The sequence below is a fragment of the Protobothrops mucrosquamatus genome, unplaced genomic scaffold, assembly GCF_001527695.2.
Source record: "Protobothrops mucrosquamatus isolate PMUCROS unplaced genomic scaffold, P.Mucros_1.0 scaffold969, whole genome shotgun sequence".
Classification (NCBI taxonomy): Eukaryota; Metazoa; Chordata; class Lepidosauria; order Squamata; family Viperidae; genus Protobothrops; species Protobothrops mucrosquamatus.
This window is the reverse complement of record NW_015387212.1, coordinates 165,309-191,075: the sequence shown is the minus strand read 5'-3', so window position 1 is coordinate 191,075 and position 25,767 is coordinate 165,309. Positions and strand designations below refer to the sequence as shown.

General features: G+C 38.0%; 1 protein-coding gene across 1 annotated transcript in view; it reads left to right on the top strand.

Moving 5' to 3' along the window:
- Positions 1-2,454: 2,454 nt before the first annotated feature.
- EVPL (envoplakin) overlaps positions 2,455-25,767 on the top strand; it is a gene marked incomplete in the record, with an annotated part of 52,522 nt that continues 29,209 nt past the window's right edge. Inside the window, 3 exon segments of the mRNA XM_015819701.1 lie at positions 2,455-2,635; positions 22,504-22,606; positions 25,492-25,646. Coding sequence (XP_015675187.1) covers positions 2,568-2,635; positions 22,504-22,606; positions 25,492-25,646 — 326 coding nt within the window.

Below are 25,767 nucleotides of genomic sequence, written 5' to 3'. Positions count from 1 at the left end.
CAAAGCCAAAAGGGGCTTAGCAAACCACTAATGCCAATGTTGACTAAACTTGCTCCACCTGGAAGGCGGAAAGAAATAGCTAGTGCAGTTTGCTTACATAGTTGCAAAGAGGAGTGTTAAATCTGTTGAAACCAAAAAGTAGGTCATTGATGGACCTATCTACTATCATATGAAAGTATCATAGGATGTTCTCTCTCTCTCTCCCTCCCTCTCTCCCTCCGTGTGTTTGTGTGTGTGTATTTGGGGAACTTTAGAATGAAAACACTTCAAATCTGATATCTATGGAGTGAATTCAATATCACTGAATCATTGGTTCTAGCAATCTGTGAAGAAGGCTGCAAGTTGCCAACTCATCTTACTATTGTGCTATGGGCTGGGGCTGTGTATTCCACAAAACTAGCTTTTCTTTAGATAACACAGGAAGGTCCACAAATGAATGCCCAGGCTCAGTGAATATACTAAATACGCTGGTCTTCCAAATGCATATATTTGGAAAATCAGCAGTAGAAACAATAAATATAAAATAAGATGTGTGACACCAATGGGATAGACTTGATAGATAGTAATAAATACTGTAATGCTAGAATGTTGGCCAATATATTTGTTTTATTCTTTATTACCTTCCTATTCAGCCTTTATCCTCACAACATCCCTGCAAGGCAAATTAAACTGGTTCACCAAGTGAGTTTTGTGTCTGGGAACTTGACAGCTGCAGGGAGGTTTTGTTTGTTTGTAATTGGACAGACTCTTTTCTGTTACAGAAAATCAGTAGAAAAGGGATAAATAGTAAAAGAAATCAAGGCATCAATGCTTTTTGCCTGCTGCTCCATAAGAAACTTCAGGGTATATTGTGTTGTTGATGTAATTTAGGCCTGCCTGGGCAAGGAATGGTGGAAGTCAACCCCTTTGGCAGACGTGAGTTTGGGAAAGACCAGTCAGGGATGTTGCATGGCATGTCAGGAGAATGGAGGCAGAGGATATACCTAAGTCAGGAATAAATTCTTTTTTAGAGACTTCCAAATAATGCAACTGGGGCCACATAGTCTGTAGAACTCAATTTCCAGTTGTTTCGACATTGCTTCCTTGTGCTGAGCTTTTTGTTAGAGTATAATACTGTATGTGTTATGTAGTGTGTGTGTGTTGTGTATTAGTCTATAAAAACTATGTATATACTGTGTATTGCTCTTCAGCCCATTTTAGATTGAAACCAAATAAAGTTTGTTCATAACACACTGAATTCAACTAGATTATTGAGGCATTTTATTTCTTAAATCCCTATTGTTGAGCACCATATTTATGTAGAATTCCCTTGGGGCTTGCCAGGAGTTGTGTCTCACCTGGCTTTTCAAATATTTTGATATATGTTTAAAGACCATTAAGTAGGAAGGTGGAATGCTGCAAAACTAAAATCCAATCTCAACATTGTCATTTCCAAAAATGTTCCTGAGTTCTATAAGGGCCCCGTAAGATTTTTTTAGTATATAAAAATGTGGATGGCTACATAAAATATTGGAGGGATGACACAGAGGCCAGAGCCAGTAAGGAGCCTCTTTTGCTAATCTGACTTCAGATAAATTCATGTTTGTGATTGGTAATGCCCAGAACTACCAACTTGAGGCTGCAGAAATATGAATGGCTACCAGTAGATAACAAAGAGACACAGAAAAATATATATACTGTATATTGGCACTATGTTACCATCTAGTAATCTTCCAAAACTTTATAGCCAAGAGCTGGTAGTTGTACCAACATGGCAATCACTTTATAAATTAACATGGAAAGCCAATTGGTATGGTATGATCTTCACATTCCTGACAGAGATGGTGGTCTAACATAATGTTAAAGGAGTATTCCTATCGGGCACTCCAAGTATAACTAAAATATAACCTTTCCTTACAACCATAGGTTTCCAATGTGGCTGATATTGTAGCAAATAGATTTATTTCCAAGGCACTGGCTCTTAATTAAGCCTGCTTTATGGAATACTTGCTCCCTATAGGAAAATACTTCCATAATAGATAGCCAAGTATATAATAATGTAGAATATCTCTCTCAACATGATTATATTGCTTGGACAACAAGTTTGTAGATGGGCTGTCTATTCTGTGCATTAGGCATGAACAGAGTTGCACTTTATTCTTTACTATAGACAAATATGATTTACAATGAGATTAGCCTTTGCAGGCAAAAAAAGATATTGCAGGAAATGGCTGTTGAAAACCGTGTGAACGTAGCTAGGAAAGTCTCTGCTTGGTCAGAGGCACATTTTTCTGAGTACCAGGGTGGGGTCTCCCACTCTCCCTCTGGCTTTTACTCATTCAGTCATAAACTGGTTTTTCTAGTCTCTCTTTTTTTTTTTAGCAAGTTTTCATCACTGCTGTTGATCACCTGCACTTTGGGGAGGAGCCTTCCAGAGTCCGCTTTTAACAATGTGCACACCTTCTCAATCTTTCCTGTCAGGTCAACTGAACAGGAGCAGCAGGCAGAAAGAGCTACAGCACACTCAGGCCTCCCATCAAGATCCTTCCCAATATCAGCAACAGGGAGTTTCCCAGGATAACGCCGAGATGTTCAAAGGGGTGGGCAAAGGCTCGCCAAGCTCCCCAAACAAAGGGTCCCCAACCAAGCAGTTCAAGTAAGTTGTTGATTCCGACATTTTTCTTTTTAGCAGAGTTGAATAAGATCTGGTGTTAATACAGTAAACCTAAAGGGAAAGCAAGAACCGCGATTGCCCACATATATCTTCTCTTTTTTTAAAAAAAAACCTTAAATAATATAAGGGCTAAGGATTCAGTCTTCTGCCTACTTGTGGGGCATAACCCCACTGAATTCAGTGGGATTTATTTATGAAGAGGCATACATAGGATTACATGGTAAGATAGTCACCAAGATGCTAAGGAAAATCATTTTTTCCTGTTTAATAAAAACAGTCCAGGTTCCTTCCTAGTTGCTTAAATAGATTGCAAGGAAAAAGTGAAAGTATTATTTGTCTAACAGGATACATGAAAACTAAAATCTGTTTTTGCCCCTGGTGCAAATAGGCCAAAGTTGAACGAGAATTCTCTTTCTCTCATAGCCCCCCATCAGCTTTTCCCAATCCAGTAACCATGCTGGATGGCAATTCTAGGGCTTCTAGTTTAATATGCCTGAGGGGCTTTAGGACTGGACAACCTTATAGCTTTTTTCTTTTTCCCATAGAGAAACTTGTAAAGCAGTCAAGATCTCTAAAGCAAGGCAATCTTAAAAGAGGTACTATGTTACAATGACTGTCCTATGTAGTGGAAGAAAATACGTACAATGGACATACACTAGTTCTATTTTGAAAAGATTTCCAGACTCCTTATTGTTTGAAATTATATTGGTTACATTTGTTTAATGGTCAGACATTTTTTAAAAAAGAATGTGCACATAGACAGCATGGATTTGGCATTTCAAACACGTTCACCCTCTTTTCTATTTTCCATTAGTTTAATTCTTACCAATATTTTGTACTAGACATGCACTTTGGAAATATAATCCATCTTTTGGTCGTCAGATAGATTTGGCTGCTTTTTTTTAGAGAGAGACTAAGAATCTTATATTCCAAAAATCATATTGGGAGTTATCAGTGGAATATTGTATCGCTTTTTTACTGGCATCGCTACAACTCTGAGAAGCATGTAATTCTTTTTGCATCATACTAACAGAATAAGTACCTGAAAAAGTGAGGAAAAATATATTATCAGAGAGGTATTAATTTGTTAATTTCTCACTTTTCCTTTGGGAGCTCAAATCTTCCTATTTCCACCACCCCCAACAACCACCTTGTGATGTTGGCTGGACCAAGAGAGAATGAATGAGTCAAAATCACTCAGGATAGTCAATAGTTGGATATTGGTTAATTGTTTTCGTCTCTACCCAATTGTTCTCTCCATTTTGTCCCTGGTCTGGTGAAAGGTGGCAACTTTATGAGGAACTTAATTAGTCTCCAGAAGAAAATTTCATAATGCTAACAGTCTAGTAAAAAGTAAAATCTGTCAATTTTAATAAGTTTGATCTTAGATAAATGCATAAGTAACGCTGCACTTTGTGTCTACTGCTTCTGTATGTAGATAGATAATATACCTGAATCTGAAATGTTGTACAATATCCAGCCTGCTATTTCATATATAGTACACACACAGTTGATAAAGTATATTATAATTAGCATTAGAATGATTAACTCTCATATTTTTAAAGCAAAAAAACTATGAGTGTTGCAAAGGAAACAGCCAACAGCCAGGAAGTGATTCAGCAATAGGCTAAATCCTAGAATGGGTGAAGTTTAATATGAAAATCTGGTTTTGTTTTATTTTCTGAAATGTTGAGAGGAATGGGTATGCTCAATTTACTGAATCCTATTTCCTTTTTGAGAAGAAAAAGATGTTACTTTTGGAAGGCTTGTCTGCTGAAGTCCCAGGTGGAACTGTGCTCCAGAAAAGATGTGATTTGTAATCTTGATTGCTTGTACAGTAGGTACAGCTGCCAACAGTGTATCCATCCCAGATATCAATTATCAGATATCAATTATCACAGATATCAATTCTCCATGCTATGGTAGCTTCAGGGTTTTGGGTTTTTTTTCCTGTTTATTTTCTTTCTTAACTATTTTACACTTTTCAAAATTTATGCCTCCCCTGAATTTTTAGATCCCTCTATCTTGTTGAAAGGTGGAGTCATTTTGACACAACAGAAGGAGCAGCACTTATAGAAATGATTTTCCTATTATTATGAACTTCTTAGACTAGCAACAAAATATTGCAATGATTAGAACATTGCTTGGTTCCATCAACCATACAGTCTTCCAGGAGATTCTATTCCTCATTCCCGCCACTCGTTTTTGAACTCTTCTCCCAACCATTGAACCCAGAATGTTCAGTTCCTGATGGCTGTACTGTATTAGGAGTTCATTCCTCTGATTTTTGTCCTCTTTAAATTTTCTCATCCATCTGAATTTCGCTTGTTTTCTTCTGAAGTTTGGGAAGAGCAAGAGAAAATGGTGGAAATACTTTGTTACAAAGGAAAACATTTACTGCAGTCTTTCCATTCATTGCCAGCATCTATTTTGCCCTCTTATTATATTGCCTAACTATGGATTTGTTGAATATATTTTGGAGCCTAATAATACTCTGAGCTAGTGAAAAGCCTAGAGAAAAGGTCTCCACTCAAATGACAATTGAAAAGAGAGAATTCATTAGGTTCTACTCCAAGGTAGCAGAATTGAAAAATAATCTTGGCTACAGGATTTTGCTTTAATTCTCAAATTATACAATTGAATTCACTGATGTTATGGTATAGCACCTGCTGCATTTTGATTGGTAGTTTATCCAGAGCATTATGAAGAATGTGATTGTTTAGGTGACTTTCTTGAAGCTAATCAGGTGGCTTATCTTGAAGCTAGTTGCAGGTGTAATATTGTTTCTTTACTTTTCTAGATTACACCTCATTTCTGCAATAAATATGCAATAAGAAGTATGTAGCTGAAGTGAATGTACAATGTTAGTACTTTGTCAAAATTAAAACTCTATCAGATAAGAGAGTTCTTGAATGTAAATTATGTGGGACTGTTTCATTGCATACTCCTTGTGCAGCATTCTTACATATATTTATCTGAGAATTAGTCCTATAGTGTGTTAACATGGTGCTGTGGGCTTCTCAGGAAAAGATATACAGGGGATAAAGAAATCCATGGTGATATTATAAAACCCACCCACCTGAACTAGAAATGTTTCAAGAATTCCACTGATTTGCAGTATATATGCCTGCAATAAACACTGAAAAGGATTTGGTTTGCAATCCTGGCTGATGTATGCATGATGTGGGCAAGGGTGTAGCCTTAATGTGCACAATACTTCTGTGCTGAATACTTTCACTAGGAGAGAGTTCTACCATATCGATGGAGGAAACTGTCTTGTACTTACTGACACTATGGTTACATTCCCTAATCATGTTAATCATACTTGGTTCTGTTTAGTGCACAATGTGAATGCAGTAATTGTGGCTTTTAAATCATTATTTTATTGCAAAAACCGAGTCAATTAAGAAGAAGAAGCTGTCCAGGATTTCAGCCTGCGAGAAATACTTTTACTAATAATGCTAAGTAGTAAGATTTCATTTTTTTTAACATATAAAGCACATTCTATTCTAAACTAAAATACAATGGTCCTCAAGAACAGCTATGATAAATTTTATCCATTTTCCTTTATGGGCTGTCCTTGAAATGTGGGCTTTCTGATAAAGATCAGCAACGTGGCTTTGTTTTGATAGTTTTCTCAGGTAATTTCAATAAACATGACCTGGATTCCAGAAAGGTGTAGAATTGAGCTACGATGCAAAGAAACACCTCTGAAAATGTAGAATGTCTTTATTAACCTGACAATATATTTCTTCCTACTTTACATCTAGAACATCCATAGTTAGATGCATATGGCTTTATATTCAGCTGAGTCTGTATATTCTAAATCTGTTATTTGCTTTTTTGTGTTGTCAATTGTGTTTTCTTCACCAAAACAAAAGGCAACTAACATGGGTGGTGTAGACCAGTGTTTCTCAACCTCAGCAACTATAAGATGTGTGGACTTCAACCCTCAGCATTCTGGCTGGGGAATTCTGGGATTTGACATCCAGGAAACTTAAGATTGCTGTGGTTGAGAAACACCAGTTTAGACTAACTGGGATTGCCTTCCCAAAATTCCCTCAAATGTGAGCAAATTCCCAACATATGCAGTGGGCTTTAGTCTGGGAAAGTCTGGTTTCTCTGTTTTACAGTCTATGTAACATGGCTGGGCAGTGCTCTGAATTTATCCACTGAATTTATCCATTTATTTATTATGCCTGCCTGCTTGTCATGCAGCTCAGGGCAATGAAAAAAACAGCCAAGACAGCAAATAAGCTGAAAATGTAGTTTATGCATTCAAACAATTAAGATGGGTTTCTGATTCAGTACCTGAAGGATGAGGTGGATCCTCAAGGCTTTTTAAAAGGCAGGCAGGGTCAAAGCCGGGGATGTCAGGAAGAATGCTGTTCTGAAAAGTGGCAGAGGAGGCACACATCGGCTTGTCCAACAAGATAGAATTGTACTTGAATGATGGAAGCTGGAAAAGGTCAACTCAATCAGGTCTTATTGGATGGGCAGAAGAAATAGGAGACCTGTGTTATGAAGAACTTTATAAGTGAGAACCAGCACCTTGGAAGCCCATTGGCAACTAGTGTTGCTTGTATAGTAGTGGTATTCCATGAGTGTATGGGAGAGGATATCCATAACTACTCATGCGGCTGCATTCTAGCTATAGCTTGAGTTGTGTTCAAAGGCAGCCCCAGATAGACCACACATCCCAGTGGTCCAAAGACACAAAATGTGGGTTTGGAGCACACAGGGGGCTGCAACTAGTATCTCTTTGCCTCTCCTTAATCTAAGGACATCTTTTCCTAGGATCAAGAGATCTCCTCCATAGGTGAAGGATGATCTCAGGAGATCCTGCTGCTTTAAGGAAGTTTGTCCTTTGCATGCTCCGAAATAACGTTTTGCCTTTGAATTTAGGAATGCTACTCAGATACACTACAGTAGTGGCCAAAATTGTGGAAACCTTTTGGGAAAAGTATACAGTAGAAATGCCACCTTTGGTTACGTTTCCACCAATTTTTCTTCTAATTTCTTTATAACTGTAGCCTTGTTCACTTAATAATACTATTTTACATCCCTTTCTGGGCAACCAGTCAACTCTTTGCACCATTACTTTAATTTTATTACGTTTTACAAGCTCTCTAAATGAAAGGGGGGAAAAGCCCAACCAACTTGCTAGTGATCACACAACACACTGACAAATGTCCTCCTCTCAGCTTCAATTACATGACATCAATAACTGAATTCTACTGTGATCTGATTGGCTCATTGCCAAAACAAGTTGACACCTGATTGGCTCTCTAAACACTCATGCTCATTGGCTACAATCAGATGAAGGAAAGCTACCTGATATCAACCTAAGCAAGTTGTGCTTCCTTTTTCTGGTTATTTGGCTATAACTTTTCATAGAATACAGTACAGATAATTGAACAAACTATGTTGCATTACGTTCTTAATTAAATTATCTTTCCATTGATATATAATTTTATGGTACTACTCCCCAAAAACAGTGGTGTTATTAGCTATCAAATCTCAAAAATAAACTTTTCCCAAAAGGTTTCCACAATTTTGGCCACTACTGTATATGTAATAAGCCATTATGCTATATTATGTTTTCTGAGTCCCAATCTTTATGTTCCTGAGATCATATTTGTTTTAGGAAACTTATTAAGCTCCTCCCTATGCAGTCTGATGTGCAAAACATCCTCAATATGCTTTATTTCTATAGTGTTTACTGTATTATCACCCTCAAGCCCCACCCCACCCCAGCTCAGCTTTCATTCAGTAGCTGAGAGTAGAGAATAGGCAGCCCAGCCTGAGATATCAGCTAATCAGCATTCAGTTTCTCTGTTCAAACATGCCACAGTTTACAGTTTCACTCTCTGGCTCTGTTTCTAGAACTCCCTGAATTCATAAGCAGCACAAAGGAAGAAAAGTTTTATAAAGAGGCAAAAAAGAAAAATTTCAAGCATCTCCTCCATATGCACAGTCCATGAATTTGTCTTCATGAATTTCAGTGCATTGTTCTATTGCCTTGCAAAGCCATTCACTAAGGTAGTCAGCTACGTGGGAGATGGGACAGGCAAATTGTTTGAAAGACCTGTAGCAAAAGCAGAGAATCTAAACATGGCTTTTTGGCTCATGGTAATCAGAGTTATTGACAAACTTGCATTTTTGCTACAAACCTTTCAAGTGTGGCGTGGTTGTTAACTTTTAGCTAAGTGTCTGCACTTGGCAGGAGAAACATGAGCTGGGTAATAGGGATCACAGTGAGTAGTCTGTCCATATATCTGGAATAATACATGTTCAACCATAGCAGAACCAGAGAAAAAGATATAATTATATTAGGGTGTTAAAATAAGCATATTTATTATTTTACAGTATGTCACCACAGCTTTGCAACTGGAAATATGTGATTGACTTGGGACAGGGTATTTCAAACCATCCATAATAGTTACCAACTGACAGTTATGAACAGAGCACTTTTCTTAAAGCTTAACTCTTTGGGGAGGACAAAACTCCCTGATACAAAAAATAATTGTATAACTAATTGGCATGGAAGCCTTTGTATTGGCGAAAAACATTTAGGAGTAGAGGTGAGAATAAGTACTAATTTGGAAGAAAGTAGAAGATTGTAGATAATCTGACATAGGCTGGGCTGATATTGGCTGGCTGCAGTTATTTTACCTTGGTAAGGAAATATAAACAAACAAACAAACACACACACATGGTCACTCTTTTAAAAAAAAATACTGTCCTGAATCCAGTTGGTAGTTATTTCTGAATTTGTTATTCCAGAGAAATGTTTTGAAGCTGTCCTAGCTTGATTTCCTTACAAGCTCTGGGGAGAGCAAGCATCAGCTTTGTCATGTGCACCAAACAGGAAACATGACCAGATAAGCTAATTCTACTTTATTGTAAAGCTACATTAACCAAACTTTGCAAGTCTAAAAGTACAAATTTCCCACCATTTTCTTCACAGCTTAAAAAAACTAGTGAGGGTCTCTTTTCTGACCATGCCCTAGGCAGCATCACTTTGCTCTATCTCCCAAGGTCTTTCCCACCTACCATTATAGGGAGTGCTTGGGATGGTAGGGAGGATCCAAAGGAGAGGAACCTGAATTTTCCAATTCAGATAGAATAACAGAATAACAGAGTTGGAAGGGACCTTGGAGATCTTCTAGTCCAACCCCCTGCTCAAGTGGGAAACCCTATACCATTCCATACAAATGGTTATCCAATTTCTTCTTTAAAATCTTCAGCATTCACATCTTCTAAAGGCAAGCTTTTCCACTGATTGATTGTTCTAACTCTCAGGAAATTTCTCCTTACTTCTAGGTTGCTTCTCTCTTTGATTAGTTTCCATCCATTGCTTCTTCTCCTGCCTTCAGGCGCTTTGGAGAATAAGTTGACCCCCTCTTCTTTATGACAACCACTTAGATATTGGAACATTGCTATTATGTCACCCCTAGTCCTTCTTTTCATTAAACCTTGTTTCCTAGTTTGATTTCCATTCGGGAACTCCCACAACCAGAAAATGTGTCTCCAGAGGACATGTGGATGGGTTAAATGTTAGGAAACACATGGAGCTGAGGAATAGATTAAAAATATCTGATAGATATTTTGATAGATTAAAAATATCTGATGTAAATAGACAGGAAGAATTATTTAAATGAGAGGAAGAGTTAGCATAAATCCTGCAAAAGAGAGCCCTGCCTCATCAACTATTTAGAACCTTTTGAAATATAAGCCAGCAATAAGAAGGGGATGATCAGTTGTCCTTATGAATAGTTGGGCTTCCAGACAAGTGATGGTTGTTAGCTCCTGTACCAAAGACTCCTAAGTAAGGAGTGTGTGTGACTTCAATTCACTGTACCTTTTCTTCAATCAGTTCATGAGGACAGATGTGTCATGAGGACAGATGTGTCATGAGACAGTTCATTTTGCCCAGATGTTTTTCTTGGAAAGCTAAGTCAGAGGCCTCTCCCTCTAGTATTTGAAATTTCCATAGTGTCCTAGAACAGGGGGGGGCAACCCTTTTTCCGTGGACCAGCACCGGGCTGTGGCATGCCAGAAACCGGGCCATGCAAACAAGCGAAGTAGGATGCAGGCAGCATGCGAAACTACATCCCCCTCCAGTCCGTGGAAAAACCTTTCTACACGGTACCGGTCCCTGTTGCCTAAAAGGTTGGGAGGGTGTTGTTCTAGAACATCCGATATGACATATGATTTGCTGAGAAATATTGCAGAAGCATTTGGATGATGGGCAGCATCCCAGACTCATCAACTGCTGCCAGTTAAATCCAGTGATTTGTAAAAACAGGTAGACTAGCCAAAATAAGTGAGTCAGTAATGGCATATTACTAAATGCTAGACACTATCATAGTCCTGCCTGGCCATCTTAAAAGAAGCACATAGAACTTTTCAATCCTGTGCATTTAGACAGAACTTTTGCTGATGGGGACAGGACAAAGCCACGAGAACAAGAAAAAATTCTGTGTGAACACAAATTGTTCACTCCCCTCTAATTCCTGTATAGGTTTCTTTTATAAAAAAAAGGTGGGTCAACATAATACCCTGAGTCACAAGGTGTTATGGTTTCTTGCATACCATGCCAGGAACAGCAAAGTGTGAACAAGCATCTTGAAACTGTGACTTTCCTTTGGTTGGTCTATAGAAAGGGACTTCATGAAAGCAAATACCTTTATAGGTTTGTCTCAACATGCCTAAGAAGCAATGTAGAATGACTCATATTCCTTCTAGTTTGGCAGGAAATAACACTGGAATTCTGGGTGGTGCTCAAGTATTTGCTACGATGTCTCCTCCTCATTCCTGGGAGGGGAAGGCTATGAAGCTGAGCAGGAGACAAGCAGATTGTGCAATTGACTGAAAAAATGACAAACTAGTTTCGATTTCCAGGCTGGGGGAGGGAGGCAATGACCTCTGAGGAGTGGGGTGGAAGAAAAAAAAATCATTACACAGGTGTATATTTTTTTCCCCAGCTACAATGTTCCTGTAGTTATTTAAGTGCTAACAAGTTGATGTTGGATACAAGAAATTGCAGTAATGCAGAAGAAGGGGCAACCTTATGCTCTGCAACTCCAAAGGGTGGAACTAGAACCAGTTGTGGTAATTATAGGGTACCAAATTTCAGGTTAAACAGTAGGAGAAAGTTTTGAATGTTAATCTTTTTCCACAGTAAAAACCAATCTGCTTTAGGGGGTGCTGTACTCTCTTCTGCCTGACACATTTGAGCAATGGCTGGGAAGCTATTTTTCAACAGTGCTACTGCTGCATTCTGCACTATGAATTTGGTATCCAATAGGAGCTGGCCTCCCCTGCCTCCCAAAAATCTTCCAAAATTATAGCTATCTTGATATGATATGCTAAAGCATGCCAAGGTTCGGCTTAATATGCTGCCCAAACTTGCAGTCCCAACTTGCTGTAATCACAGTCTGGAATCATAGTTTAGAGCAGTGTTTCTCAACATTGGCAAGTTTAAAGTGGGTGGACATCAACTCCCAGAATTCCTCAACCAGCTTGGGAAAATCCAGTCATCTTAAAATTGCCAAGATTGAGAAAACACTGCATTAGAGTATATTTCTTTTTCATGACTGTGCTCTCAAAACTGCAATACCAGAAATTAACCCCATGGTTAATCCCAACCCTTCATCCTCTAGAACAGTGGTTCCCAACCTTTTCTGTACCCCGCACCCCTAGAACGCTTCTGGTATATTCTCGCACCCTTTACAAAAGTTTGAAATAATGGCAACAGATTATGCAGATACACTATAATTTTGAAATTTCTAAATCCAAGTTTTTGCACCCCCTGGAATATCATCTTGCACCCCCAGGGGGTGCGAGCACCCCCAGTTCAGAACCCCTGCTCTAGAAAGCGGGTTGGTAGCAAGAACAGACCAAATCTGCTGCTATGGTACATGTAGCTCAAGTTGAACCATCACCTGTTTGGGGCTTTTTTAGGGTGTTCTTGGAAGAGTAAGAAAAAAAAAGTGGGAGACTGCCCGAGAAAGAGTGACATTGCTTACTCATGTATGGGCCTGTTCTGCAAACACAGTTTATGCGTCTATAAAAATATGATGTTCCTGAAACATAAAAGCTTCCTTTGAAGAACAACATCTAGATTGAATAAAATTAATTAAATAGCATTTTGTTGCAGTATCAACCAATTTTTCTGGAAAGGCTGGTTCATTTCCCTACATATTGCCAACAGTATTATTTTCACATAATGATTATGTATCAATATCCCTCCTTTCTTTGGAGGATCATCACACAGTTTTCATTCCATAATATTAATTTATTCTAGAACTTGCTACTGCTCTGGTAATGTATGATTAACAAATGAGAGGGCTTAAATTGAATTTTAATTTGAAAGACCAGTCAGCATTTTAGTTGTAATGCCATGAAACTCTTTGTGAATCTCTTGAAGGTTTTGAGTTCTAACTATTTACGATCCCATTGATTTTGTCTCGTTGAAATGATAGGATGTGTTTTAAGACCTACAACCCCTATATATTGAAAGCTTTTGGTTATTTTCTGGTCTACTTAGAAAGGCTGTGAGCAGAAGGTGCTTCCAGATAACCAGCCTCTTTGTTGACTTAAGGGCCAAACTGGATTTTGCATAGCAAATTAAAGAAAATGCTCCATTGTAGGAAGAGTTAAGATTCCTTCTGTAAACTGTATTATGCTATAATATGCTATAATTGTGTGGACAAAAAGGACAAGATGGCANCGGATGATTCCGGATCTCCTTACTTTCCGCCGCGCCCTCAAGACATGGCTTTTCCAGCAAGCGGGCCTGACCTAAGGAGGATTTTATTTAGGGACGATTTTAAGTATAATTTTAATTGGAACACAGCCTCTAATATTTGGTTTTTAATTTGGTTTTAGAAGGGTTTTATTTTTGTATATTGTTATTGTATCTGTTTTTAGTGTGCTGTGCACCGCCCTGAGTCCTGCGGGAGAAGGGCGGTATAGAAATTAAAATAATAATAATAATAATAATAATAATAATAAAAGGGAAAAAAAGACCCAACCAACTTGATAGCGATCACATCACACACTGACAAATGTCCTCCTCTCAGCTTCAATACATGACATCAATAACTGAATTCTACTGTGATCTGATTGGCTCATTACCAAAACAAGTTGACACCTGATTGGCTCTCTAAACACTCATGCTCATTGGCTACAATCAGATGAAGGAAAGCTACCTGATATCAACCTAAGCAAGTTGTGTGCTTCCTTTTTCTGGTTATTTGGCTATAACTTTTCATAGAATACAGTACAGATAATTGAACAAACTTTGTTGCATTACATTCTTGATTAAATTATGTTTCCATTGATATATAATTTTATGGTACTACTCCCCCAAAACAGTGGTGTTATTAGCTATCAAACCTCAAAAATAATCTTTTCCCAAAAGATTTCCACAATTTTGGCCACTACTGTATATGTAATAAGCCATTATGCTATATTATGTTTTCTGAGTCCCAATCTTTATGTTCCTGAGATCAGATTTGTTTTAGGAAACTTATTAAGCTCCTCCATATGCAGTCTGATGTGCAAAACATCCTCAATATGCTTTATTTCTATAGTGTTTACTGTATTATCACCCTCAAGCCCCACCCCACCCCAGCTTTCATTCAGTAGCTGAGAGTAGAGAATAGGCAGCCCAGCCTGAGATATCAGCTAATCAGCATTCAGTTTCTCTGTTCAAACATGCCACAGTTTACAGTTTCACTCCCTGGCTCTGTTTCTAGAACTCCCTGAATTCATAAACAGCATAAAGGAAGCAAAGATTTATCAAGAGGCAAAAAAGAAAAGTTTCAAGCATCTCCTCCATATGCACAGTCCATGAATTTGTCTTCATGAATTTCAGTGCATTGTTCTATTGCCTTGCAAAACCATTCACTAAGGTAGTCAGCTACGTGGGAGATGGGACAGGCAAATTGTTTGGAAGACCTGTAGCAAAAGCAGAGAATCTAAACATGGCTTTTTGGCTCATGGTAATCAGAGTTATTGACAAACTTGCATTTTTGCTACAAACCTTTCAAGTGTGGCGTGGTTGTTAACTTTTAGCTAAGTGTCCGCACTTGGCAGGAGAAACATGAGCTGGGTGACAGGGATCACAGTGAGTGGTCTGTCCATATATCTGGAATAATACATGTTCAACCATAGCAGAACCAGAGAAAAAGATATAATTATATTAGGGTGTTAAAATAAGCATATTTATTATTTTACAGTATGTCACCACAGCTTTGCAACTGGAGATATGTGATTGACTTGGGATGGGGTATTTCAAACCATCCATAATAGTTACCAACTGACAGTTATGAATAGAGCACTTTTCTTAAAGCTTAACTCTTTGGGGAGGACAAAACTCCCTGATACAAAAAATAATTGTATAACTAATTGGCATGGAAGCCTTTGTATTGGCGGAAAACATTTAGGAGTAGAGGTGAGAATAAGTGCTAATTTGGAAGAAAATAGAAGATTGTAGATAATCTGACATAGGCTGGGCTGATATTGGCTGGCTGCAGTTATTTTACCTTGGTAAGGAAATATAAACAAACAAACAAACAAACAAACACACTTGGTCACTCTTTTAAAAAAAATACTGTCCTGAATCCAGTTGGTAGTTATTTCTGAATTTGTTATTCCAGAGAAATGCTTTGAAGCTATCCTGGCTTGATTTCCTTATAAGCTCTGGGGAGAGCAAGCATCAGCTTTGTCATGTGCACCAAACAGGAAACATGACCAGATAAGCTAATTCTACTTTATTGTAAAGCTACATTAACCAAACTTTGCAAGTCTGAAAGTACAAATTTCCCACCATTTTCTTCACAGCTTAAAAAACTAGTGAGGGTCTCTTATCTGACCATGCCCTAGGCAGCATCACTTTGCTCTATCTCCCAAGGTCTTTCCCGCCTACCATTATAGGGAGTGCTTGGGATGGTAGGGAGGATCCAAAGGAGAGGAACCTGAATTTTCCAATTCAGATAGAATAACAGAATAACAGAGTTGGAAGGGACCTTGGAGATCTTCTAGTCCAACCCCCTGCTCAAGTAGGAAACCCTATACCATTCCATACAAATGGTTATCCAATTTCTTCTTTAAAATCTTCAGCATTCACATCTTCTAAAGGCAAGCTGTTCCACCGATTGATTGTTCTAACTCTCAGGAAATTTCTCCTTAGTTCTAGGTTGCTTCTCTCTTTGATTAGTTTCCATCCGTTGCTTCTTTCCTGCCCTCTGCCCTCTGGTGCTTCTTTATGACAACCACTTAGATATTGGAACATTTCTATTATGTCACCCCTAGTCCTTCTTTTCATTAAACCTTGTTTCCTAGTTTGATTTCCATTCGGGAACTCCCACAACCAGAAAATGTGTCTCCAGAGGACGTGTGGATGGGTTAAATGGTAGGAAACACATGGAGCTGAGGAAGCAGCTGTTTTGATAGATTAAAAATATCTGATGTAAATAGACAGGAAGAATTATTTAAATGAGAGGAAGAGTTAGCATAAATCCTGCAAAAGAGAGCCCTGCCTCATCAACTATTTAGAACCTTTTGAAATATAAGCCAGCAATAAGAAGGGGATGATCAGTTGTGCTTATGAATAGTTGGGCTTCCAGACAAGTGATGGTTGTTAGCTCCTGTACCAAAGACTCCTAAGTAAGGAGTGTGTGTGACTTCAATTCACTGTACCTTTTCTTCAATCAGTTCATGAGGACAGATGTGTCATGAGGACAGATGTGTCATGAGACAGTTCATTTTGCCCAGATGTTTTTCTTGGAAAGCTAAGTCAGAGGCCTCTCCCTCTAGTATTTGAAATTTCCATAGTGTCCTAGAACAGGGGGGGGGGCAACCCTTTTTCCGTGGACCAGCACCGGGCTGTGGCATGCCAGAAACCGGGCCATGCAAACAAGCGAAGTAGGATGCAGGCAGCATGCGAAACTACATCCCCCTCCAGTCCGTGGAAAAACCTTTCTACACGATACCGGTCCCTGTTGCCTAAAAGGTTGGGAGGGTGTTGTTCTAGAACATCCGATATGACATATGATTTGCTGAGAAATATTGCAGAAGCATTTGGATGATGGGCAGCATCCCAGACTCATCAACTGCTGCCAGTTAAATCCAGTGATTTGTAAAAACAGGTAGACTAGCCAAAATAAGTGAGTCAGTAATGGCATGTTACTAAATGCTAGACACTATCATAGTCCTGCCTGGCCATCTTAAAAGAAGCACATTGGAACTTTTCAATCCTGTGCATTTAGACAGAACTTTTGCTGATGGGGACAGGCCAAAGCCACGAGAACAAGAAAGATTTCTGTGTGAACACAAATTGTTCACTCCCCTCTAATTCCTGTATAGGTTTCTTTTATAAAAAAAAAAGGTGGGTCAACATAATACCCTGAGTGACAAGGTGTTATGGTTTCTTGCATACCATGCCAGGAACAGCAAAGTGTGAACAAGCATCTTGAAACTGTGACTTTCCTTTGGTTGGTCTATAGAAAGGGACTTCATGAAAGCAAATACCTTTATAGGTTTGTCTCAACATGCCTAAGAAGCAATGTAGAATGACTCATATTCCTTCTAGTTTGGCAGGAAATAACACTGGAATTCTGGGTGGTGCTCAAGTATTTGCTACGATGTCTCCTCCTCATTCCTGGGAGGGGAAGGCTATGAAGCTGAGCAGGAGACAAGCAGATTGTGCAATTGACTGAAAAAATGACAAACTAGTTTCGATTTCCAGGCTGGGGGGGAGGCAATGACCTCTGAGGAGTGGGGTGGAAGAAAAAAAAATCATTACACAGGTGTATATTTTTTCCCCAGCTACAATGTTCCTGTAATTATTTAAGTGCTAACAAGTTGATGTTGGATACAAGAAATTGCAGTAATGCAGAAGAAGGGGCAACCTTATGCTCTGCAACTCCAAAGGGTGGAACTAGAACCAGTTGTGGTAATTATAGGGTACCAAATTTCAGGTTAAACAGTAGGAGAAAGTTTTGAATGCTAATCTTTTTCCACAGTAAAAACCAATCTGCTTTAGGGGGTGCTGTACTCTCTTTTGCCTGACACATTTGAGCAATGGCTGGGAAGCTATTTTTCAACAGTGCTACTGCTGCATTCTGCACTATGAATTTGGTATCCAATAGGAGCTGGCCTCCCCTGCCTCCCAAAAATCTTCCAAAATTATAGCTATCTTGATATGATATACTAAAGCATGCCAAGGTTCGGCTTAATATGCTGCCCAAACTTGCAGTCCCAACTTGCTGTAATCACAGTCTGGAATCATAGTTTAGAGCAGTGTTTCTCAACATTGGCAAGTTTAAAGTGGGTGGACATCAACTCCCAGAATTCCTCAACCAGCTTGGGAAAATCCAGTCATCTTAAAATTGCCAAGATTGAGAAAACACTGCATTAGAGTATATTTCTTTTTCATGACTGTGCTCTCAAAACTGCAATACCAGAAATTAACCCCATGGTTAATCCCAACCCTTCATCCTCTAGAACAGTGGTTCCCAACCTTTTCTGTACCCCGCACCCCTAGAACGCTTCTGGTATATTCTCGCACCCTTTACAAAAGTTCGAAATAATGGCAACGGATTATGCAGATACACTATAATTTTGAAATTTCTAAACCCAAGTTTTCGCACCCCCTGGAATATCATCTTGCACTCCCAGGGGTACGAGCACCCCCAGTTCAGAACCCCTGCTCTAGAAAGCGGGTTGGGTAGCAAGAACAGACCAAATCTGCTGCTATGGTACATGTAGCTCAAGTTGAACCATCACCTGTTTGGGGCTTTTTTAGGGTGTTCTTGGAAGAGTAAGAAAAAAAAAGTGGGAGACTGCCCGAGAAAGAGTGACATTGCTTACTCATGTATGGGCCTGTTCTGCAAACACAGTTTATGCGTCTATGAAAATATGATGTTCCTGAAACATAAAAGCTTCCTTTGAAGAACAACATCTAGATTGAATAAAATTAATTAAATAGCATTTTGTTGCAGTATCAACCAATTTTTCTGGAAGGGCTGGTTCATTTCCCTACATATTGCCAACAGTATTATTTTCACATAATGATTACGTATCAATATCCCTTCTTTCTTTGGAGGATCATCACACAGCTTTCATTCCATAATATTAATTTATTCTAGGACTTGCTACTGCTCTGGTAATGTATGATTAACAAATGAGAGGGCTTAAATTGAATTTTAATTTGAAAGACCAGTCAGCATTTTAGTTGTAATGCCATGAAACTCTTTGTGAATCTCTTGAAGGTTTTGAGTTCTAACTATTTACGATCCCATTGATTTTGTCTCGTTGAAATGATAGGATGTGTTTTAAGACCTACAACCCCGATATATTGAAAGTTTTTGGTTGAAAAGACCAGATGAATCTTTCCGACACTCGTCTTCCACGAAGGTCTATTGGTCGGAGAAACAACTGAATTCCCGGTTTGACCTAAAACGTATCGTTTAATTTCTTTTACGAGGTAACATCCTTCTCAATTCTAAGGAAGACATTTGACATAATACGATATTATACGATATTAACACACCTGTTTTTCCTGTTCTACCGTGTAGGATCAAAGTTCCACCCATTTTTTATGTGCATCATGGAGCTTCAGTTGTATTATTGTAACTATCATCTTAAGGGTTTTTTTGACCACATCCTGCGGAAAGCCCAGTTTCTTATACTTTGTTTTCCGTTTTATTATTATGTTATTTATGTTGCAATTAATATCTCCTCAACCTGTAAGTTGCTCTTTTCACATGCTTATGCAAAGTTTTTGTAGAATGCCTGGTTCCCAAATGGTTTTAATGCATCTGGTGAATGATATTTTACAATTGAGGGTGACAATGGGCACCACTAATATTGATATTAACATGTATTAGTTGATATAAACCGGTATATTTTATCTTACAGCAGTTAAGAGGTTGTACTGTGCCTCTAGTCTTTAGTTAGTGTTAAAATTTGATGGAAAAATGCAATAATAATTAAAATATGGGACTTAACTGTCAGTGAGTCTAGAGTTTTTGTTTGTTTATATTATATCATCCCTGCTCAAAATACAAGTTCAGTCTGTTATTGAAAAGTTAATGAAGAAAATGAATGCTGAGGACTTCTAGAGGAGGTATCATGAACTGAAGGTGGCTGGGCAAATGTGGAGTCAACAACCACAGCAAAGGCCAAGGAACTAATGAGTAGACTGGCTCCTTGGAATTTCTCCAGATAAAGAGAGAATGGGAGATCATCCACATGTGCTCTGGACAGCGGCTCCTCATAAGGAGACCATGGGACAGATGTTTTCTGAGATACTTAGCACTGGAAAACAGTGGTTGGGACCACAGCAGAACTTTTTAAAGGACACTAAACTTGCAAACCTCACTTTCTATCCACTTTCAGAAATTGCCTATGAATCATCTTAAAACTATTAGAGACAGGTTTGAAAAATCTTAATTGTGTGAGATTATCTTCAATCATGAACAAAAGAATAATTAATTAAAAGCTTAAGAACTTACCAAATTTGAAATAAATAGCAGAAAGCTAAACAAGATTTTGATCTAAGAAATTTGCAAATGGATCCAGATAAATTTGGAATATTGTGTTTTATTGTAAAATAAACACAATATTGTAAAATTTCTTATGAGGAAAAATTATTTTGTCTATCCTGGTAGTTGCAAGTTAATAACAAAAGATAATTGATTTTAGGAACTGGACACTAGAGGGGACAAAAGATTTTAAGCAACCGAAAAAAAATACAAGCCGGATGAAAGTTCATACTGCGACTTACAAAACTTACATTGGAGAAACAAAATAAACCACTTCACAAATGTTTGGCACAACATAGGAGAACAAACCCACCAGGACGAGATTCAGCGGTCCATCTGCCTTTGAAAGACAAAGGTCACTCTTTTGAAGACAGCAAAGTCCACATTCTGTACAGAGAGGACTCCTGGTTTGAAAGAGGGGTCAAAGAGGCCATCTACATTAACATTGAACAGCCCTCTCTCAACAGAGGGGGAGGGATATGACACCACCTATCTCCGGTTTATAACACAGTCCTTTCAGCAGTTCCACACCCATTTGCACTATGATGGTACAGATAAATCCCCAAGTGACCTCAACAACTCTCAGAAAGAATGCTAATAACCAGATGACTGCAAGGAATATAAATCCTTCCATCCTCCACCATTCAGTCAGAACTGAAGAAGCTTCTTGGATGAGAAGTGAAACGTCTTTAAGGAAAAACAAAGTCCAGTTGCCTTTTTTTGGGGGGGGAAAGCAGCTTTAGGTTAATTTAAGGTCACTAACCCTCATTGCTATTTACAAAATTCAATAAGCCTCAACAATTTTCAAATTTTCCAAAGCGTCTGAAGGCAGGACAAGAAGCAACGGGTGGAAACTAACCAAAGAGAGAAGCAAACTAGAACTAAGGAGAAACTTCTTGACAGTTAGAACAATTAACCAGTGGAACAACCTGCCTCCAGAAGCAGTGAATGCTCCAACACTGGAAGTTTTTAAGAAGAGACTGGACAGCCATTTGTCCGAAATAGTATAGGGTTTCCTGCCTGAGCAGGGGGTTGGACTAGATGACCTCCAAGTCCCTTCTAACTTTATTATTATTATTATTATTATTATTATTATTATTATTATTATTATTATTATTATTATTATAGTTAGTTAGTTAGTTAGTTAGTTAGTTAGTTAGTTAGTTAGTTAGTTAGTTAGTTAGTTAGTTAGTTAGTTAGTTAGTTAGTTAGTTAGTTAATACTGTCTCGATCCATCTTTAGTTGCCAACCATTCACCTTCTTGATCAAAGTTCTTCTTTTCAGAGTTCTGGATTTTTAAGATTCCAGTTTCCTTTGCTAGTTCATTAGCCCCTTTGCTAACTCCAGCTTCCTTTGCTAATTCATTTCCACCTCCTTAGGGAAAGTCATCCTTTGGGAAACAGAGCTGATTCTAACTTTCAGTTTTTATTTATCTCCTTTCCAAAACAGTTTGTTTTGTGGTCTAGATTGCCTTTGTGTCTCTGTGAGGTTCACAGAGAGGCATGGCATCTTGTAACGCATCACAGAGATCATTAGACAAACATCAGAACATTCTAATTTGAGTTATTATATTAGAAGTCAGGTTTTGGAAGTGGATGTATCTGTTTGAATAATGTGCATAATAATGTGCATGTAAGAGTGCTAAACATTATTTCTCTCAAAAGATTTGTGTCTTATTTGTTACTTATTATTTAGTATTTACAGATAGTCCTCAGCTTCCAACCACAATTGAGCCCAAAATTTCTGTTGCTAAGCAAGATGTTTATTAAGTGAATTTTGCCCCATTTTACAACCTTTTTTGTCACACCTGTTAAGTGAATCACTGCAGCAACACAGTTGTGAAGTGAATCTGCTTCCCTATTGACTTTGCTTGTCAGAAGGTCACAAAAGCTGATCACATGACCCCAAGACACTGCAACTGTCAAAAATATGAGTCAGTTGCCAAGTATCCAAATTTAGATCATGTGACCATGTAACCATGGGGATGTAAGTGTGAAAAATGGTCATAAGTCACTTTTTTCAGTGCCGTTGTAAATTTTAATGGTCACTAAATGAACTGTTGTAAGTCGAAGACTACCTATATTATCAAGTAGGTTATAGGTGAATCTGTTCTTCACTGCTATGTAATTATTAATTAAGGAGATTTTTAATGCAGTCTAATGTTCCAATTCGGGTTCTATGTCTATGGTATACTGAGCAAAATAATTATCAAAAAGAATGTAGCTTCAGTATGAAATTCTGAGCAAAAAACCTGGATCTTTAATCTGATTTTTATATTCTTGTCTGCAGATCATCAAGCAGCAATGATCTAGCGTTGCTCATCTCTCGCATGCAAAAAAATGCTGACCAGGTGGAAAAGGACATCCTTGAAACACAGTCCAAACTTAAGAAGGTAAAATTGGAACTTGAATACAAAAAACATGCTGTAAGTTTGGCTCTAAAGTTTATTGGAGAAAGCTCCAAATAGAGAAGTAAGATCACATATGCTAGTTGGGCAAATACATAAAATAAATCTAATCAGATACAAGGGGAATATCTGTGTCCTTTATTTTGAAATGACAGAAAAGCTGAGTTGCCTGATTAAAATTAAAAAAAACAAACTGGATTGAACTCATGAAATAGTTTCTTGCAACAAAATGGTCCTATCTTCATTAGAAACTCAAGAGGTCTCTTCTTTGAAATTTCTTTAGTTTTTTCATATTAGATAAAACACAAATTTTATTTCATTTTTATTTATTTGAATTCATTAGCCACCTTTCTTCAGTGGACGCAATAAATGAATGATGTTAAAGAAAGAAAAATAGATATTTTGTGCTTTTAAAAAACTATGTGGAAACCTTTAAGAGATCTGAACGGAGGTGGTCTAATCTTGTGGAGAGGAGTTGATTAATACAGGTATGAAAGTGAGGGTTGGAGTTAATTGTGAATGAAATGTATGCCAGAAAGAATGACTTACTATCTTCTAAATCAGGGGAAATCAGGGTTTTTCAGAATGTGTTACAAAGAATCCTACTGGCCAACCATAGATTCATATATGGAATGCTACCACATGAGAGCTTGATGGGGTTCCATGAGAGACTAAGAGCAAAAAAAAAAAAAAAATCACTTGACCACAGCATTGCTTCTTGATCAAGGATTCTGGGAGTGGAATAAAGAGCTAGAGTTTCCTATATTGTATAGATAATGGAAGAGAGTCCTCTATAACGAGTGTGTCAATGGACCTCAAATTACAAATTATGCAACAAAAAATAATATTTAGAATGTATTGGACTCCATTATGTTTGTATAGAAAAGAACTGTAAAAAAACCCACTTTGCTGGAGATGTAACAAGGATAACGCTTCTTTAAAACATATGTTTCTACAGTGTCCTACATTTAGACCATGGGGCCTGACTTTTGTATACCTGGGAGGGGGGCTATATGCCTATTAGTGTATGTGTCAATGCTGCTAACATTGGATGTTCTTGCATTGACAACAGATGCAGCCATTTTCTCTATGATTTTAGAATTAGTCAATGCTGGGAGGGGGAATAGGGATGAAAATCCAGCTAGTCATAACAATAAAAACTCAGCCGTGGGAACCCAAGGACATTGGGCCCAGAGCTGATAGTGTTTTGGCGGGCTAGAGAGCTGGGGAGAAAGCCCGCGCTTCAAGCTAATTGGGGAATGTGATTTATGACTGTTTATTGGAGGAGGGAATTATACTTTGTTACTTTGTATCCAGGGGAGGGGAATTTAGTTTTTGGGTTCAACTATGTAGTGCTGATACTTTGTTTCTTGAATAAAAGATTCTTTAAAGTAAACAATGCCTCAAAGTTCTTTTGAAGGGTTTCATCTGTCGGAACCATGACATTATGCATATAGAGCAAAAGAGAGTTCAAAATAGATATCAAATAGTAGGGAACAGTTACAATTAAAAGAGGGAAGAAAATGCAAAGCAGTTTTGATGAAAGTATTCTGGTAGTATGTGAAAAGGACCAAAGAACAACCTTTGTAGAAGGACTTGGCAGAGTTTGAGGACAGAGTAAAAAGGGGGATCAGCCTAGAATTTTTATGTAGCCACAAACAAGCTTAGTCCAACCCTTGAGTGCCAACTCCAGGCAGGTGCTGTTAGTTGAGAAGATTCCCGTGTATAGGCTTTAGCAATAAATCACATTAATTGAACCTTCATATGAGGACCTGATCTTTCGCAGACCTGATCTTCACACCTGACAGCCTTTGGCAGAGTGAACAGAATTAAACATAAAAATAATTAATTTGGGAAGAAACACTGGAAAGGTTAAAAGAAATATTTCTTTGATTTCTTTTAACCTGCATTTAAAAATTTCTATTTTTATTTTATTTTATTTATATTTGTCAATGCTAGTGGGATGTTAGAAAGTGAAACTAAAATGAGTGCTCACACTCACTAGCACTGAAGATGTTACCTAGTCAGGTAATGAAACATCTGAAAGCATCAAGGAGAGCTGACATATTGAATGAGTAAAGTCAGTATTTGAATCAGGATATGGACTTAAGGGAAGCAAGAATGTTTTGCAAGGACAGAAAACTATAATTATGGCTGTTGGAGAAAATTAGAATTACTTTTCCTTTCCTTCTCTCTTATTTCCTGCCCTTAATTTCTTTTGCTGATTACTTCATGCTGCCTTTTTGCATTTTATATAATGCTGCTATCTGAAAAGGGATATAGTGGTGGGTATGTTTGAATGTATGATAACTCTGAGCTTGGAACCAAAAAGACTATGACTAACTCATGAAAATAATTTTTATTTTTATCTTAAGAGTGTGGGGACAGACACTCCATGTTTCATGATGAACGTTTACTTGGTATAGTGTATCTCAGTTGCTAATCTAGTTTTACTTGAACCTCTCCCTCCATGTTTCATAGGGGATAACCAAGCAATAGGGAAATACACGCAAGAGTAGTCCTAGGTACTTTCCTGGGTATTATCAGGGAACTCAGAATATATGAAACATGGCTTGCCAAATCAAAACAAGAAAGATCTAATTCAGTGTTCAGCCAAAGCTCTTTTTCCCTTAATCTAAGACATTTATTCGATGTGATGAATTCTGTAAATTAATTGCATACTATCTGATAAAAGTTGACACGATAAACTATAAGATAAAACTTATTTACCTGCATTTGTGGAATTAATATCAGAATCAAGAATTACATGCTCAGAATACAGCCTAAAATATCTGCCTTCTAGATGTACAACCACAACTGCCTCTCTTCTGGGAATGACGCTTATGCACATTACACTTTTCTTGTTGTAGGATGCTATTAATCACCAGCAGAACAAGCCTTTGGAGTTCCAGCAGATAAATGGCAAAAACTTGAAAGAGGCAGAGACACTTTTGAAAGACCTTTTCCTAGATGTAGACAAAGTCAAGCATTTGAAACACCCTCAAGCCTTTGAAATTGAGAAAGAGTAAGTAGTGATCTATATTCCATGCAGCTCTCTTGAGAAATATTTAGTAAATGCATGGAGACACACTTACATGACAAGGTTCAGATCAAATTTGGACAGTTTTTCCTTGAAGAAACCCATT